The following is a 19,666-nucleotide window of genomic DNA, read 5'->3' as shown; positions in this document are numbered from 1 at the left end:
TTTGTGTTTGGTTCTCAGCACAAACCTATACCTATATGCCATAGACCGAGGGACCAATTCTTTGGTGGAGATGTACGAACTGCAGAGGTAATGCAAATAGTTTTTTCACCTTTAACAAGGTTGGATTTAATCGCTAACATTCCGCAGATCTCTCGCCGCCCTCGATATGTCAAATTTAAAGCCAAATTTGCCCATAATCGAACTGACAGATCTGGCGTCGAACGCGCTGGAACCGCACTCGTACGATGCGGGCATGAAGGGCATCGAGCTGGCCACCGTCGTCATCGGGGGGCTGATTTTTGCCGGCGGAACGGCCACGGCTTTGTGCATTGCCTGCGCTCGATATCGACGGTAAGTACAATGGATTCTCAGCAGGCTGTAGAAATTCATTATTACACTCTTAGCCTTAATTAGACAAAAACAATTAGTTATTAACCTCTCATCACATGCATCAACGCTAATTAATTTAGTTGTCTTGTTTCTTCTCATTCGCTGGTATACAGGAGTATGTTACGTTACTGATCACTTTGCACTGCAAGCAGACACTCTAATTTCACCTTCCGCATGCTAAGTCAACACATAATTGTAGATAGAAATAACATTGTATCATCAGGTAGTAGAACGAATTAACCTGTAGCTAGTTAAAATTAGTTTCAAGTTTGTAGTCGCAAGTAGAAACCAGAACACCACAAATGTTAGGTTTGATTTTAGAGCTCCTCATCACAAACCAAAATTTTCATCTATTGTAGTTTTTTAACTCATTTCAGTAGTGTTTAAAGAAAATGTTACCTGATCTTGTACTCAGAAAAATTTCATATCAAATTAATTCAATAAATTCATTTTGAATTTGGATCATCAATCAAGAACCATATATGGATATATCTAGACTTATATAGATTATTTATATAGATATATCTAGATTTGTACACATTAAATAATACAGAATTCAAATAGGGATGTTAGGATATGTTATTTAAAATTTGGAGACTACAATCTTACAATCAAGTTTTCAGGATCCAGTTCACATCAATTCTCATATTTAGGGCTCAAAATATTAACATGAAACCTCAAGCAATTGGATCGGGATCTCAATTTGGATATGTACCCAGATCTAGTTCTGATCTAGTATTCGATTCGAACCAGACCAGAGTTCTATAATCCAGAATTGAATCCAATCTAATCCAGCATTTACCTAGAAAAAGATATCAACATTAGAGTAAGAAATAATAATTCGATTGTCAATATGAATCCAGAGTTTGGTTCATAATATCGTACAGAATTTGAACCAGAACCTCATCCAACATTAAAAACTTGATCCAAGTGCTATCTGGAGCTATGATTCGTAGAATAATATTGCCTATTTCCCACTATCTTTTACAACTCAATCAATTCCAGTGTTATCTGAATTTTTATATCATTGTGTCTCTATTTCATCTTAGGTTTCAGGTTTCATGACTAACATTTTTCTCGGGAAATTAGGATTTTGCCAAAATATTACGTAACCACTTCTGTTCTACCTTCAACACAGTTTGTTTTCGATTGAATTCCAATTTCTATACTAAGTTGGTAACAAAATTAGAGGATCTCTTGCTTGACCATGGTCAATCAATCAAGACCCACTATAGAAATTAATCGAACTATGGTGTGATTCGAAATTGAAACGAAATTGAAGACGACGAAATACAGCATGGATATTCGACGAACCGAGATGACGCCCCGGGGCAGATACCATCGGGGACCATTTTGGAATTCAAAATAGTGAACTCCGGTTTTTTCTCGGAAATCAAACCTAAATGACCCTAAGGGGCCATCTGTTAACGATGTCACGCACTTAGGTGGGGGAGAAGGAGCATTATTTATTTACTAGTTGGCTCGTAGTGGCTAGCCACTTTCAAATGCATTTTGGATTATTAAAAGTTGGCATTTAATCTCAAATAATAAATTATTTTTTGAAGTATCGAATTGAAGTTCAAGATGAAACTATGACACTATCGACAATTCGATGCAGATGGCCAACGCTGGTTTAAAACTTAATAAATTTTCTAAACTGCGATAAATACTTCGTTCAGTAGATCATGAAAACGCGTGGATTGATTGCTTACTTTGAAACGAATCTGCATCTCGCTTCTTTTACGGATCCACTGCACAGCTCTTTTCTCCAATATCTAAAGACTTTTTCTTCATTATTTGATTATTTTCGGATAATTGTTTTTTAAAGATTTTTTTTTTTTTTAATTTCATAACTTGAACATGTTATATTTAAACTAAGCTTTCAAAATAAATTAAAATGAATGTGATTGAAAAAAAAATAAAAATTTACAAAAACCATTGCTTGCAAAACCAAGACTGGATTGCTCAAAAGAATATTCACACATGCAAAAGTTTGTCATTGCAATTTTTTATTAACTAAGCTTTGAATAGCTGAGTACTGTGCTCTTTGAATCATTGATGAATAGATCAAATCACTCTCTAATACTCCGATATAACTTCACCCATGATCAATGACGCGCATGAAACATCTGTCAACTGCGTTCCATCATAGAAACCTTTTCTAGTGTTGCGTAACAACATAACAATCTTCATCCCATCACCACAACCTCTGTCTACTTCTTTGTTTTCGTCTTCTTTCATATAAACAAACAAATATTATTTGATAAAAAATAAAAAAAAGTTGGCTTACTGTAGCGCATTTGCAGGATAGTAGGTTTAATTTTTCAAACTTTGAAAATTTTAGTTATGTCGATATTCCAAAATATCTTGAATCAAAACAGTTGATCAGATTTTACATAGTGTTTAAAAATAATGACCAATAGCTTAACCCGATCCCGGCGGAGAGAATTGACACAAACTGTATTGCATATTAAAGATCAATCTGTTCTCTAACCATACTGAATAATTTCATCAAAGTATAATTGCTGAACTTGAATAAAAGTTTGAATGTCACCCGTCGGGAATGGGTTTATCTTATACTGTAGATTTTTTCAAAACTTCTAAAATTTTCACGTATCAGCAAAATAATTATAACTTTCCCCGTACATCTTGAACGTCGTAGTATGGATTAATTTGGGGTACAATATGTTCAGCATGTATGGTGTAGGTTAAATGTCTTTTCCATTTTTAAAATACCGAAAAAAAATAATAATACAGCTTCTTGAGAACATTTTTTAAACTTTGCTAGAGCAAAGGTAGATTCCAAGTGCGGCTCGTCACGGCGCCATAAGCTAAACTAAAAACTCGATATGGTGTTTTACGTGGAATGGCTCTGCCAAGTTACAGTCGGTTTTCTTCAATTTTTGACGTTGACTAACGTCTATATCGAAGTTAGGCCCCTGAATTTGAAAATCTAGTAATTCAACCAGGGAAAACCAGAGAAAAGTGGTCAGGTTTTGAGCGCTTATTTTGCAGTCATCTATAATCAGGTTTTCGAGGTTTTGGCATCAATCGATCAGAAATTCTTTTACGGTTAAATTTATGTAACAAAAACAAACTATTGTTCGAGATACACTATTGAAAAATTGGTAATTAATATCGATTGTCTAAATCATACCGCGCAGCCAATCACTACCTCTCTTCCCAAGCACAGTCGACACTAACGGATACAATCGATCTGACTTTGTTGTTATTGTTGTTGTCACTTTCTGTTTCCGATGTTTATGCTGCTGCTAGCGGAAAAAACCTTGCAAATATGCATCTTTTTGTTGGTGTTAATTTTACGACAGCGGCCGGCGCCCCATTATTCTGATTCCAAAACCGTACCAGTGACATGCGGACGCTAGGTGATAGCAGCTGAAAGGAGGAAATACAAAAGAGTACCGCTCATCTCGTGCCGGTTTCACCCGTAATGCTGGTGGCTTTAGTAGTAAATGGCTACTGCAAAACACTTAAATGGTTGGAATTCTGGACGGACTAACCAAAAAACAACAATATAATGGGCAACTGGCACCTTTTGGTGCCTCGAAATTTTGGTACAGAAGCGGGTAATTGAATTTTCTGTTTTACCAAATGCTGCTGCTAGCGTAAAAAACCTTGCAAAAATGCATGTTTGTGTTGGTGTTAATATTACGACAGCGGCCGGCGCAGCTTTCAAGAAACATTTGTCTCTACCATTCCATCATCTATGTAGCCCCTCCTTCTTTCTAATTATCTGACGAAGCCTTGGTATAAAACGTATCGTTCGAACATATCACCCCATCAGTTTCATTATTAAACCGTACCGGATACATACGGACGCTCGGTGTTAGCAGCTGAAAGGAGGAAAGACAAAATAGTACCGGTCATCTCGTGCCGGTTTCACCCGTTATGCTGGTGGCTGTTAGTAACAAATGGCTACTGCAAAATACTAAAATGGCTGGAATTCTGGACGGACTAACCAGTAAACGAGAATAATCGGCAACTGGTACCTTTTGGTGCCTCGAAATTTTGTTACAGAAGTTTTGTAAAAGAAGCGTTGCAATATTTGGTTCAATGGAATATAAGAATACGGTAGTTAACGTCATGCGGTCGTGTCTTGAATACCACCCACCTACTATTTATAAATGTTCGTTATTAACGTCTTAGGTCGTAATCGTTTTTTTTAATAAACAAACCTTCTTACTATCGAATAACTGTACTATTACAATTACTAATACAATTTCAATTCATATAAAAATTGCTACACACTTGAAAAAAATCCAAGCTGTTTATTTTCTCGATCAAAAAGGTTTATAATCCCCATCATGCTCTTGACTTTTTCATAGTCTATCCTCAACGAATTACAACGGGTACTGCCTTATTTCAACCTAAAACCTGACATTACAGAACTTATTTGACATGTAACTATAAAGTAACGTTCATAATCAACTGACAGTGGTTTGGTTAACTTTAAATTTCATTTACTTGCTTTATATATTTGATACTATGTCTTTCTTACATTTTAAAACTGCCTTCCGCCCTTTATTACGTTTTTGGCGGTTTTTGTCGATGTACCTGCATCAGAACCTATAGCCATGTGCTAATTTAACACGTGTGCCGAATATTAATTAAGACGCAGTTAGCTTTGATTTCCTTGCGACTTTCTGCATACCAGGCGAGAGGAGGTGAGTGGAGGACTAAAAGCAAAGGTAACTTGTAGTCAGAACAGGAGTGTTTGCGTTGCTACACTAAAAAAAAATAACAAACTTTAGTGTACCTCAGGATCAGAGTTTGCTTGGGAAAAAGGCAATTTGAGTAACTTTCGTTTGTCGTGCGCGTGACTGAAAGACAAGCAAACTATATATATTTCGATATTTCTACGATCTTTTTTTTTGCTTAAGATTCGCTTAAGATAAAATACGTTAAAAAAAAGCATAATATTCGTTAGTTCTATTTTACCGTCATGTTTGTTTGTAAATGACAGCGTAAATTCATACATTTTTAGTCCCTCTTAATCCTACAAAAATTGTGACAAAACGTGAATAAGGATGCTTGACTATTGTTACACAAGGAGAAGATTTAAATTGCGAATCGATTGAATAAGAGGAACTAAATATGGATGGCCTTTCAGAAATCAGCAATGACGCTGCAGTTACGCTGGATTGCTCCAAGTGTTGCCCCAGGATTGATGTTTTGCATTGAGGTCACACGCCAAGATGAAGTTTTGCCGATGTCTGGTTTGTTTGACGAGATCTCGTTTTAGATTAGAGGAAGAATTGTTCCTTGAGCTGACTTGCGACGGACAGTAGGCGGCTATGATAATAATAGGGCTGACGGGGGTAGAAGCCTCGACCCCAACCGCTTCGATGACTTTTAAGTTGAAACTGGGCAGCAGCTTGCAGCAGATGTTCTTCCTCAACGCGATGGCTACGCCTCCACCCGTTGTGTGGGTTCGATCGAGCCGAACAACTCGAAAGTCAGGGAGGTAGATTTTGACGCCAGGTTCTAGATGTGTCTCGGTGATGATTGCTATATTCCTCTCGTTGAGGAAATCAGCGAATTCGATGGTTTTGCTCTTCAACGAGCAAGCGTTCCAGTTAGCGAAGTTTATGAATTCACATATTTGGTGAGGATGCTGCTTGCAGCTGTTCAGCTCGGGTTTTACAAGTGCGAAGGGCTTCGAATGCTTCGGCCAGGAGATGCACGAACTCTTCTGTAGTAAGAAGAGAATCTGCGTTGATTTCTTCGGAGTCTGTTCGGGTAAACTTTATTCCAGTGGCAGGAGTTGAAAGCTCTGGGAGTCTCGGGGGAGGCAAGGAACGGTTCGAAGCTGCGACATCGACAAACGAAGTAGTAAGTGGGAGAGGTGTAAGCACTGGGATTGCGCGTCGCGATGCGATAGCGGGAAATTTTGTTCGTTATTCACTGGGACCTTTCTCCGATCGGGTTGGTTGTTGGTTGAGGCTCTCTTACGGATCTCAATGATTTACGCCCGCTTCGGCCAGGTACGACTGGTGGTCTTATGATCAGCTCCACAATTTGCGCAAACAGGATCGGCAGTTTTTAGTCCCATGTCCAAATAACAAGCAATTGGAACATTGGGACACATCTCAATGCACTGCTTTGTAGCGTTCCCAGGCTACAATGATTTATTTATTTAGTATTTATTATTTATTAATTTCGTCATCCGACTACACGGTTAAATGATAATTTGTGTTTGGACTGGGAAAAGCTGCCTTGAGTAAACTTTAGTCTTCATCAAAGCGGCATGAAAACCCAGTATTTTTTGTACAAAAAAAGCACAAAATGAAACTTTAACATTATGATAATACATAACACTTCACAAGTAAACAAATGCAGCTAAAAAGCTAAACTAAGTGGGCAGTGTAATTAAAGGAGCGAAAATACAGCGGGGCAGTCATAAACACCCAATAAGATTCTATGGGCGGTGTTTGCTAAGAGTGGCGCTAAACCAATTAGTAGACACAGTTCTTCATAGGGCGGTCGAGCATCAGGATTTCTTCATGGTAGCGTAGGCAAATTTAGCGAACAAAACATTTCTGTATTAGCTCCAAATGGTTAATCCAGAACTCATAGTGTGGATTCCAAACTACACAGCTAGTTTCAAGAATTGAACGTACTAAAGAGCAGGAAAGAGTACGCAGCGTATCAGGATCAACGAATTCTCGTCCAATTCTGAAAATTATTCCCAGCTGTCGATTCGCCTTGTTGAACATCAAACGAGTATCTAACACCACGCCAAGATCAGTTACATTGTCGCTGCGTCATAAATACGTATCTTCAATGCAGTAATCATGCACTAGAGGCTGTTTTTGCGACTGAAGCTGATAACAGTGCATTTTGAAATGCTGATTGACATACGGTTAGAGTCACACCATTGAGTGAACAAATCAACATAGCCTTGAATCCTCGCGCAGTCGTCGATTGATTCTATCAGCAAGTAGATTTTCACATCATCAGCGTAACATAATCTGGATCCACGAGTCAGCAACTGTGTGACATCATTGATGAATAACGAGAAAAGTAGCGGGCCTAAAATGCTACCTTGTGGTACACCAGAGCGAATATAACACCAACAAGATAGAGATGATCCCAACTTGACGTTAAATCTGCGAGAGCGTAGATAGGAGCTTAGCCACAAAAGCGAGCAAGATGACACACCTAGCTTGTTGAGTTTAGGGAGCAATATTTCATGGTCTACCCGATCGAAAGCCGCTTTGAGATCGCATTGATGTGATAAAGGAAGGGCACGAATGGACTGCAAATCCGCCAAACATGTTTAGTTTTTCTCCAGGTTTACAAGGTACAATTGGTCACGGTACTTCCGAGTCTTGTTGTGGCGAGACATTTTATGGATCAGGATTGGCTTGAGTCCAATTGCCTTCAGTTCCTCTAACAGAGTGTCAATTTCCATGTCTGGAAGACCACAGAGAACAACCTTGAGTGGTTTTTCTACTTCAATGTCATGGGAGAAATATTCCACCTTACACTGCTACAGTATTACTTGTAATGCCTTGTAGTGATTGCCGGAACTATCAGTTTGTATCCGTCAGTGCACATACGGATAGTGCATTTCAGTCCTTCCTCTATGCAAAAGACAATTGCTTCTCGAAGACCTTCCGGAAATCCTTTCACATAGAAGGGTGGAATTTTCACTTTTTTCACTATTTCGGGGTCCGTGGAGTTTTCCAAGACAGCATATCTGTTGTTTGCCGAAAGCTTTTTAGCCGCAGAATCGGGGGCATTTCCAGATAGAGGCCGTTTATCCGTACTAGAACCAGTTTTCGATTTACCCATGTCAGGGTTCACCGTAGAGTCGGTTTCCAACGCGAAAAATAAAAACTTACGAACGAACGTACAAAGCGAACGGAGTGGAAATAAAACAACTGTACTGCTCAACACGCTAGCAGAGAATGGTTTTTCACTGAAGCTGAATTTTCTACACGCAGTCTTTTGTATCGAGTTTATCGTAGATTTTTGGCATTAGGGCGTGGCCACGCAGCTTAGAGAAAGCGAAACAAAACGAAACACCTTCGATACTACTCAGTGATTTTCATAAGCACCAAAAGAAAGTTTTTGCTTTCCAGATGCGAAAATCACTCCGCTTCTAAGATTAACTAATTTTCGTTACTATTATTTGACTGATAACGGTGTTCGAGTGGGCACAAACAAACAATTAAACCGGAAAATCACTCAATTCAGCAGTGAAAATTCTAGAAATGAGGGTTATATCTTACTGTGATAATCTATTCATAGGCAACACTACCGTTTATCTTTGGTGCGCCCTGGTCGTTATTGTAAAAATGATTATTGAGAAATATATGAACATTTCACACTAGTAGTAGTTGTGGAAATTTTCATAACTCTTCAAGCATTAATAGTTCTGAAAAGAACCGATTCCAAAATCTTCAGCTCGAAATGTGTGCTACAAAACGCTGATGATGTTGCTGCTGTATGCAAAATAAAGGTAACATGTTCTGCCGTGCCTGGAAGTTGACTCGTATGCAGCTCTCGTTTCTCAATGTCGCGTACCTTTAACAGCTATTGTGTGACAAACTAGAATGAAGCTGAATTTTTTATACGCAGTCTTTTGTATCGAGTTCAGCGTAAATTTTTGCCATGAGGGCGTGGCCACGCAGTTTCGAGAAAGACAAACGGTACAAAACACTTTGTTGAGTCAAAATATGTAGGCAGTGAAATTTATTCCGTCCATGCTATTGTTATCCGTGCTCGGGCAAGCCAATAGCGAGAGAAATGTATGGGAAAGCTTGACCTTGGAACAATGTTAAACATTATATCAAACAATTGTCACACATTTTATCTATCCACCGACATATAAATGACTAAGATGCATTAAGTCGTTCGCTTGCTATAATCGTTTGAAATCGCAACATTTGCCTGTTTCATTTTCAATTTCACAAAATGTAATCTAGTATAGAAAACAAAGACGTAGTCCTACGTCAAAAAATCCTTGGACGAAGGATAAATAAACGCTTTTTCTAGTTGTCTCATTTTTCTTTCATTTTCAGTTTTTCTTTCAGTAAAATCGCTCTAATTTACAAAAAATGCATTTTTTACAAATTTCTCAATTTTTAGCCAATTATAAACCAAAGAAAGGGTAGGGGATATAAAAACGTGACGGAATTAAGGGAGTTGGATCACGGAAGTTGTGACAATTGTGACAAGGGAGAGGGGGGAGTTTATTTTATCCAAATTTTGCGTGACATCATTAATAGATGGCCCCCATGAACTTTGGTGCAAAGTTCCAGCCGAATCAAAATTACAATTTGAAGAAAAAATGTAAGTGCCACATTTTCTACGGAGTTGCCCTTCTATTATAATATTTTTTGACTTGGTACTACGTCTTTTTTTTATACATGCATTCTGTAAAAAAGGAAATGAAACTGGCAAATGTTGCGTTAGATTTCAAACGATAATAAAAGCATAACCACATGAAGAATAAAATTAACCAATATGTTGTTGGATAGATAAAATGTTGGAAAATTTTGTAATACGCTAGTTATTACTATTATTTCATTGCGCAGTGCTGAAAATTGATAAAAAGTTTATGGGAACAAGAACCAATCACATGCGTGCATTGCTAGCACAGACAACATGAATAGACACCAACCATTCGCTCTGATATTCTTCTTATCAATATCAAAAGAAAAATTGACAGAGTTTTCCCGTCCCAATAGGTCAATTTATGTTTACTCCTATGAACTCAGACTAATTTGATGTCTTGAAACATGCTCTCGTCGTCTATGATTGCAGCGTTACAGTTCTATTCGTACATTTCAGCGGTAAACTTTTACTCGTATTGCAGCGGAAAACTTTGATTCGTACATTTCTATACGTATTTAATCTAGGATAAACTGACTATGATTACCATAAATTACCCAAAAGGAACATTTCAGTTTCAATATCCAAGTATCCAGTTTCAATATTGGTGACTGGCCAATATCGGAAAAATAAAATTCCCAAATATACAAATTTATAGAAGAGTAAGAGCCGGCGAATGCTTGTGATTTTTTTGTCTATTGTTTGAAATATATTCAAAATCTTTTTTAAAATTAATCATTTTTGAACATTGTTAGATGATAATTTTTCATTTATAACTTGACTAATAATTTACGTATATTAGCTGTCCTCGTGGTACAGTGAATGTAATTGTTAGCAAAAGAAAAAAACTTTACGAGCAAAAGAACGAAAATGAATCTATTTGAACTTTAACTTCGTTGTAAAAAAAATCCCTCTAATTACAGTGTTTAGTCCCACGTCACCATTTCATACAACCCTAGGGCTGTAAACCTTGTAGTATTTTGTATAGAACCCTTTGAGACAACTAATTTTGATCTTTGTGATAACAGATAACAGACATATAACTTTCAAATATGATATCTTCGTTGTTCTTTGGTATCTTGAAACTGATCAATTTTTTTCTGATTGATTCTGTATACTGATAAAATGTTTAAATTGACCTGAATTGAATGTTAACATGTTCATAAAATTCAACCATGCCCATAATGAACGGTTCTCTTTTCTTGACTTTTTTTACTCTTTAAATGGTCAAAGACGACCTTAACAGTAGAAAAGGCCACCAATGAACTAGTTTTAGTTCCAAGTCGTTTGAGGTGTCGCTTGATAAATACCTTCCTTTTGGAAGATGTTGAGCTTAAATTGGTAAAAACAAATCAAGCAAACTACAACAGTAAAACGAGCTCAAATCAAACAAAGCTTCAAAATAAAAATATAAAATTATTGTAGTCCTACGTCAACTATGAGGTCGTGTCTTGGATGCCACCCTCCTACTATTTAGTCTTGAGAAGCCTGAGAATAAACCCACGCTTAAGTTCTACGACATTGAATGGTCCAATTCTACTAAGATTCGAACCCATTACCACCCGGTTGTCAAAGCGGTCTCTGTAACATTGTGGTTACGTAGCTCCTCAATTCGCAATAATTATTCGAGTTTCTTTTCGAAGCCACCTTAAACTTTTTGGCCGAAAAAGACATACTATCAATCAATCTATGTGCTGTACGGTAAATTCCAATTTCGCTCGAAACGTGGAGCTTCGGAGTAAAATTCGCATCACTTGTTTCGCTTTTATTGATTCTCTCGGTTATCTTTCGACTGTTTAATCACTGCTTCATTTCATACAAACCTTTCTTTTGAAATTATGTTTGAAAGACGTCAACAACGCAGCACCGCCTGCTGATTAAAAGGCACGTCACACTTTTATGGCAGTAGCATAACGTTCGTTAATGAGTTTCCAGCTGCGCTTATAGGAAACTTTACCAAAAAAAAAAATAAAAACTTCAGGTCATAAATAACAACAAAATATGAGTTGTTTCGATCTGTATAAAACTTCGTATTTTTCAAATAACAAAGCGTCCAATATTGCCCATTTTAGATTTGAATGAAACTTTGCACACGTTTTTGATTTTGCAAAGTGAGTATTTTCCTGTGTGTCACTTCACATCGAATGATTGAATTCTGTTAGGGTTGTTAGGGTTACCATTTAGTCGGAATTAAAAATCAGGACAACTTTTTTTTCCGGCACAAATTTGATCTAAGCTTCTTTTATTTTTTGAGATATCAATAAATAAAACATGTAATCTGAGATTTGCTATGCAACATACGCCAAAACACTCATTTATTTATTTAACGTATTTCTCGGACGATTCATTTTTGCAACTTTGATTCCTCAGGCATTAATAGATACCCAAAAATGTAGCAAACGTAAACTGTTTGAAATTATACTTAACAATTGTCAGATGTTTAACGGTTTCAACGACTAGACAACTTCTCTCGTCAAGATTCAAGCAAGGAAAAAATTCGTTTGAAATTAGTCCTTTTCTTTCCGGGGTCAAGAAAAAGTACTGAAAAATCTTCAACATTTCTGGATATCCGGCATCATTCAGAAAAATCAGGACAAATGCTAAAATATGAAAAATAAATCAGGACGCTCCAAACGGGTCTCAAAATCAGGACATGTCCTGCTAAATCAGGACGGATGGTATCCCTAGCCAGTGTCATTGCATTTTTCATCGTCAATCGCGATGTTCACGTATTAGGCAAAATTTGCAAAAATGGGCAGGATTTGGAAAAAAATAAACTCCTTTCCTCGCCCTGGTCACAAATTGTCACAACTTCCTTGACCCCTTGTGTTTATAACCCCACCCCCTTCTAACATGCATTCTTTTCTAACTTTGAACGATTTTACCGAAAGAAAAACTTAAACTGAGAGGAAATGAAGATTATAAACGATAACTAGAAAGATTCTGTTGATGGAGTCGCATATTGGCGACATAGAAAGCCGAAGCATAAAGTTATAGTTCTGAAAGATCATCCATTTTTAGCTCCTCTTCTTTAATTATTTCGCAATCCAAATCTCTCCACATGTTACAGCATTCTTATTCACGTTTTGTTACAATTTTTGTAGTGACTAAAAATTGAATGAAATTGCGCTGTCATTCATAAACAAACATGCACGGTAAAATAGAACTAATGAACATTATACTTTTTAAACGTGAACAGAAATATTCTCATTTATTTTCTCTCAAGCAAATCTTAAGCAAAAGAGGAATCGTAAAACTATGAATGAATGATCATAAATAGTTCTGAGTTCAACTCTGTGGTACAGCTATACGTCTTTTTTCATTTATTTATTTTTTTGAGTTGAAATGTGATGTCACACACAAGCTAAAATAAAAATAAACAAGTGATTGCTATACCTTTCTAAGAGAGAGGCAAAAAACATTTGTGTTAGATGAAGAAAAAAAAAATTATAATATATGTGGTAAACCAAAACAAAGGAATTCTATCTTCAAGTGACAAAATTTTGTTTCACGAATAAAAACTAGATTTTCTGCGAAATTTATTTTCTAAGGTCAACTCGCATCTTGTATTAGCATGCAAATTTATTTACCTGTGAAAAAATTGTGTAAATAAATTTCGTACCAAACATTAAGGAAAAACTGCTTCGTCTAATGCCGGTTTTAGATAATTTATTCAAAATACAAAATCATCTGCTTGTTTATAGCACACGTATATAATCGACTGAAAACTTGCTTGAAAGATTGTACGGCAGCGCATGCAACTAACTTGCGTACAATAGAAGTAATTATTGTGTACAAGATTGTATGGAATGGCTATGATACAATTATACTTTAAAAAAATTCACCGGTGCAAGATTTTCATAACGTTTCAGTAGGTTTAGTTATTGAACTCTTTTAAATTGAACCAAAAATTCCACCCTCTCAACCGAACCGAACCGTGATCAAACCAACCGGAATCATCGAATTTTCCAGTCTAATCCCGCTGCCCAACGTAGGCGGAGGTGGCCGCCGTTCGCAGGACGTTCGAGCAACGGGGATGCGCAACACCGCCTCAACACTAGCTGCCGGCAACGCCGGTGGCGGCGGTATTGGCAACATCAACAGTAACAACAATAACAACAACGGAAGCAGCCTCGGTGGCAGCATCACGCGGCCGATTGCCCGGGTCGACATCCAGCCGGTAATTACGCGAGCGGATCTGAAGAGTTCCATCTTCCATCCGAGCTTCCACCGGCAGTTTGTGACGAACATTAGCACCGAATCGACGGCTGTTCCACCAACGGCCAACGATGATAACAACAGGTTTGTCTTAAAAAAACACTCAAATAATGTTACAAAAAAATAAACTTTTTGTTTCTTAGTGACAGCTACGAAGACTCGCTTAAGGATTCGCTAACGTCCAACACGAGCCTCTGACAGGAGGAGTACGCTTCCCCGCCCCGCCGGGGGAGCCAGCACCGGTGCCACCCCCGACACAGCCAGCTGTACAGAATAGCCGATAGGAGGAACCAAAAATTTTAACCCGCTGAAGCGCAAGCCAACTTTTTAAAGTATTATAATTGTTATCTAATGTTTTAAGTCTACTGAAATGTGTGTGTGAGTGTGTGCGTGTACGCGACCATGTGAAAATGAGATTGCTTGTGAATTTCGAAGTGCAATCGATGGAACCAGTGGCAAAGATAAGCTGTAAATAAAGTCGTATTTTTAATTTAAAAATTTAGCTACACGATTACACCGGTCTTACAGCTAACTAAAGGTGCCGAACGCCTTGGCCCCTTCTTCGTTGATTTCGGCTCCCGGGGCAACATTGTTCATATGTTTATACCACTCGTTTACGTTCTGATAACGCTTCAGGTCGAACCCAAGTGCGTTCATGGTTGCAATCGTCGCTAGCATGCTCAGGTCAACGATGGTCAGCTCCTGACCCGTTACGTAAGGTTGTCCCTCGAGAAACAGATCCAGCATTCGGACGGCATGCTCCAGGGCGGCCAACTTCTTGAGATCACCCTCCAGTCCTCCGAAAACCTGCTCGTGATAATACTCGGAAAAACGGTGATACAGAATGCACGCATCGAAGAACATTCGCTCGTTTACTTTGGCTCGTTTGGCCGGATCCTTCGGGTACAGACTATCATCCTGCCCGTACTGATCCACTAGGTAAATTTGGATCGCTCTGCTTTCCCACAACACTAGATCCTTATCCTTAAGGGTTGGAATACTGTACTGGGGACTGATCCGCTCGTAATCGGGCCTACGGGGTTCATCTTTCGGGACACTCAACTCCGCCAGTTCTAATTCCACACCAATGGCCAACGCGGTCATCTGTACGGCTCGCGACGGTGCCGATTCCCGGAGAAAATAAAGCTTCGGCATGTTGTGCGAAAACACGAAAAAAAAATCGAGGAAAATAACGAAAAAACCTGTCTCTCGATAGTCAACCGCGACCGAACTGAACGGCACCACGAACGTTGCTTAGTCTACTGCCAGCCAATCGACGATGGCTGAAGGTTATTCTTGACGCTCCGCTAGTCTCCAGCCTGTTACTGTTGCTACAGTGCAGCGGTAGAGGCGGGTACTTTTGGCCTACATTCTCGTACCACCATAAAATATGCTAATTTATGCTGTGGGTATGGTTTTGAAGTTACTTATTGCAGTGAAGCGTAGCTGGCACCAATTTACAACTGTGTGCTAGAAGTTTTTCTAACAAATACTAGAATGGGGACCACCCCTCCCGGTAATTCACGCTTTATTTGGTAGGTTCAAATTCGTAATGAAACGCGCAGTGACTGCAAAAAGTTAGGTGAGTTGAAGCGAAAAAAAAAAACAAAATAAATAATCACACAAATGATTTTCATATTTTTCCATTCAAGTTTGTCCAGATGTGTGTCTGTTATATACCCCGTTTTGTGTGGAAGCGGTTAATGTTGTTGTTTTTATGTTTTGCTTTCGTTGGAGTCACTCCGATGCCGGTTATCTCGGCTCCCGTAGTGCATGGAAGCCACCGCACCGCGCCGCCGCCGTCGTCGTGGCAATCGTGCGCGTGTTTGTGTGACGAAAATAGACGCAATCGCAAACATTACTGATAGAGCAGATTTGCACAAATTTGGTGGCATGAGAGGTGATAAACGGCCCCGCCACTGATTTTGATCATGTGCAACGACCGTGGGGGGTTGTGAGTTTGCACCATGTTTCAACTATTCTGTCAGTCTGTTCTCTATGGGCTCAATTTACTGACAAAAAGGAGACGTGAATAAAACAAAAATGAGTCTGAAACGGAACGATAGTCGAGTAGTAATAAAACAAGAAAGAGACTACATGAAGCAGACATGAGGCAGTAATATGACACAAGTAAAACAAAGATGACGCTCCAAAAACTGGGGTAAGAAAAGTGATACAAAGTGGAGATAAAAATAGAACAAGATAGTATGAATGAGACAAAACAACGCGAAACTCGGACAACAATTGAGACAAAATAGAAAGAGTTAGTTAATTTGAAAAAATATAAACAAACAATGACTGAGATGAGACAGCAATTGAAACAAAAGTAAAATAATACTGAGACAACAGAAAAACCCGAAAGAGTTTAGATAAGGCAATAATAAGACAAAAATGATACACAAGTGATGTAGAATCAAAACAAAAACGCAAAGATAATAGAAAAAGAAATGAGACAAAAGTGGAACAAAAACAACAGTGAATATCAATATGAAAAATGGTGCAAATAAGTTTAGAAAATCAAACAAAAATGAGACAGAAATGATAGTAATGTAAGAAAAAAATACAACGAAAAGGAAATAATAATTCAAAGTGAGTGAAAAAATGAAAAAAAGAATCAAAATGACACAAAAAGCGAATTCAAAACAAAAATGGTACAAAAAGAAAAAAACACTTATTTAAATAAATCAAAAACTGGACATATTCGATAAAAACCAAACAAAGGTAAAATAATTATTAGCAAAGTAATTTAAAACTGTGACAATATTGAACCAGCTAAAATAGAGACGACAATGAAGCAAATACGAAAAGACGAAAACTCTCCAAAATGATGCAAAAATATAATGTATCAAAACTAAGATGAAATTAAAAGCGAAAATCAGCATAAACTAAAACAAATATATATTTAGACAAAAACAACTACATAACAAAAACTATACATAATTAACAGAAAAAAATAAGTTCGATAAATGAGACGAAAACAAACATAAAATTTACAAGAAATGAAAAACAAAATGAAATGTAGATGACGTATGCATTAAATGAAACAGAGACAACACTGGAGCAACAAAAAGAGTTTAACATAGGTGAAACAACAATACGATTAAAACTAAACTAAAGTCTGTGGTAGACGTGTCTATTTATATACCGAGTCAGAAAACCCTATTCTGTTTCCCCTAACGCAGTGCTCTCACTAATACTCCCACCTACGCATGATCTCGGCCTATAGTCTGCCATCGGTTGGTGTCGGTTTAAGAACAGTCTTCTCACGTCTATCGAGTCAATCACCGGTTCTATTTAGAGAGGTTAAGCGTGCTATAAGTTGGCTACCACAAACCGTGACGACGAGGATAAAAACGAAACTGTGCGGTCGAATCGTTTTTCCCGGTCATTTTCATTAAAGGAATAATAAATAAATAAAAGGTAAATGAAAAGTAATGCATCTGTGAAAAAGTGAAAAAAAGCACCCATTTTGATTTCCGCTTAACGATGGCGTAGGATTGTGAAGAAGCGTAGTTTAGTTCAAGCTAATATGAAATATCACGGCCAATTGTGTGTTTTTTTAGTGTTTCTGGTATTGGCTGATATTATAATCTATGAAAAAGGGTGTGATCGACATGTGATTCCATGGGCAGTTAAAACACCGCCATTTTGGTTAGCAGAAAAATTATTCCTGCTTTATTTGTAGTAGTGTTTGCCTGCTGCAGAGCTCCCCCGATTATCGCATCGTATGAGTATGCCATTTCGAGAGTGAAGTGTTTTTTTTTCTCGTTTGCTCTCTATCACTCTTTCATCGGATAGCGTTCACATGTGTACATAACAAACTTAAAGAAAAATGGAATATACAAACAGGAGAGCTGCACACAGTTATGTAATCTGTTGGGGTGTAGTGATTGATGTAAAAGCTTATGTAGAGCGAGCCACAATGTCGAGTTTTACTGAGTTGCCAGTTTTGCAGAAAAGTGATGAAAGAAAGTGATTGTGTCGAAAGCCTAATGAGTAACCGATTGAATTCCGGTTGACATTTTTGTTACGACGGCAACCGATTAAATTACGGTTGAGAAGATTATATTGAAAAAAGTGCTCTAGATGCGACCGATTGAATATTGGTTGAGAAAGTTTACATCGCTAGTGTGAATGGAACCGATTGAATTCCGGTTCAAAATTTAAACTGACTTGAAATGCACGTTGAAGAGATTTTTTTTACACGAAACCGATTAAATTCCGGTTTGATTGAAACCGATTGAATTCCGGTTTGGAAAAAAAAAAGAAGTTATGGTTGTCGTTATGAGAAGCGATTATACAAATGAATTACTAGAAAAAAAGGTGACAATGATGCAAAATAGTGAAACAAGATCAGAGAACCGCCTTCAGAATTAGAATCATAATGGCTAATAAGTATAAATTTACGGCACTAATGGTAAGTTTTTTTTTCTCTCTTTATTTTTTTAATTTCTATGTGCGATGGGAATATTAGATGAGCGAAATGGATGCGGAAATCAATAATGAGCAGCAAGTTGTGCACCAAAATGTAAACTTCTTCAGCCCCGCGTAGTATAATCTTCCCCATTTTAAATACAGACACCTCCCGGCATCCGAAGTCAGGAATGCTTGGAAAATGTGGATTAGATGGTTCGAGAACGTGATGGCTGCTGCCAATGTAACTGATGGGGCTCACAAGAAAACACAGTTATTGGCCATGGGTGGAATGGAGCTACAGTGTGCGTACTATAGCTTGCCAGGTGTTGATGATGAAACGACCGAAGCTAATGATCCCGACCCCTACCTAACCACAAAAGACAAGTTAATGCATCACTTTTCTCCAAAGCAACATGACAGCTTTGAGCGTTTTCTTTTTTGGTCGATGGTTCCCGAGGACGAAGAACCGATTGAGAAGTTCGCTCTTCGTGTCCAACAGAAAGCGGAGAAAATATGTTTTGGGAAAACTGCCCTTGAGAGCCGACACATTGCTGTTATCGATAAGATAATACAGTATACATCAAATGATCTTCGACAGAAATTACTGGAAAAAGAAATTCTGACGTTGGATGATACGACGAAAATCATTAACGCTTTTCAAGCAGTACGTTATCAGTCTGCCAAAATGAATGATAAAGGACCAGGAAACCGTACGCCAACCGCTGTAAATCGTATCACCAGACCAAATATACCTTACAAAGAATCAGAAAACTTGCCAACATTCAGTGTTAACCGCATTGCCAAGATGAATGGATCTATCGATGAGAGAACGAAATGTTCGAGATGCGGATATCTGCCTCATCGACCAGGAGCTCAATGTCCAGCAGCTACCGAAACCTGTCATGGTTGCGGCATAGTGGGTCATTTCCGCACAATGTGTCGGTCTAAATCGAAGCACGATTGGGACAATCGGCGGAATAATCGAAAACGGAAGCTGAATTTTGTCACTTCAAATGAACATCATCGTTCAGAAAAAAGTACTCGGAATGTTTTCAATGTCAGGGAACATGAAGGTGAAGAGATTCCCGAAGATTTACCGGTTTACAATGTGGGTTGTAGTGATGATGAAATTATTCATTGCCGTGTTGGTGGTGTGCAAATTGGTATGTTAATCGATTCGGGGTCCAAACACAATCTTATTGACGATACAACATGGGAACTGATGAAGTTGCGGGATGTCAAAATGACGAACCAAAGAGTTGATACGGATAAGCGTTTT

The 19,666-nt window shown here is 38.0% G+C and overlaps 2 protein-coding genes across 3 annotated transcripts in view; one reads left to right on the top strand and one right to left on the bottom strand.

The window, feature by feature from the left end:
- LOC129728478 (cadherin-89D) overlaps positions 1–14,475 on the top strand; it is a 109,447-nt gene extending 94,972 nt beyond the window's left edge. Inside the window, exons 6-9 of one of the 2 annotated variants that reach the window (XM_055686928.1) lie at positions 19–87; positions 148–351; positions 13,726–14,055; positions 14,115–14,475. In XM_055686928.1, the coding sequence (XP_055542903.1) occupies positions 19–87; positions 148–351; positions 13,726–14,055; positions 14,115–14,169 (658 nt within the window). In that variant the 3' untranslated portion in view covers positions 14,170–14,475. Of the gene's footprint in view, positions 1–18; positions 88–147; positions 352–503; positions 811–13,725; positions 14,056–14,114 lie in introns of those variants that run through there. The other variant, XM_055686933.1, reaches the window with a different exon arrangement.
- On the bottom strand, positions 13,233–15,458 carry LOC129728498 (glutathione S-transferase 1-like). Its single transcript, XM_055686947.1, has 2 exons — positions 14,498–15,458; positions 13,233–14,437 (listed from the first exon to the last, which is right to left on the bottom strand). The coding sequence occupies exon 1, from the start codon at positions 15,124–15,126 to the stop codon at positions 14,500–14,502; it is 627 nt and encodes a 208-aa protein (XP_055542922.1). The 5' UTR covers positions 15,127–15,458; the 3' UTR covers positions 13,233–14,437; positions 14,498–14,499.
- Positions 15,459–19,666: the final 4,208 nt, after the last annotated feature.

The sequence above is a fragment of the Wyeomyia smithii genome, chromosome 1, assembly GCF_029784165.1.
Source record: "Wyeomyia smithii strain HCP4-BCI-WySm-NY-G18 chromosome 1, ASM2978416v1, whole genome shotgun sequence".
Classification (NCBI taxonomy): Eukaryota; Metazoa; Arthropoda; class Insecta; order Diptera; family Culicidae; genus Wyeomyia; species Wyeomyia smithii.
Note: the sequence above shows the minus strand (reverse complement) of the source record. Positions and strands in the feature narration are given on the sequence as shown.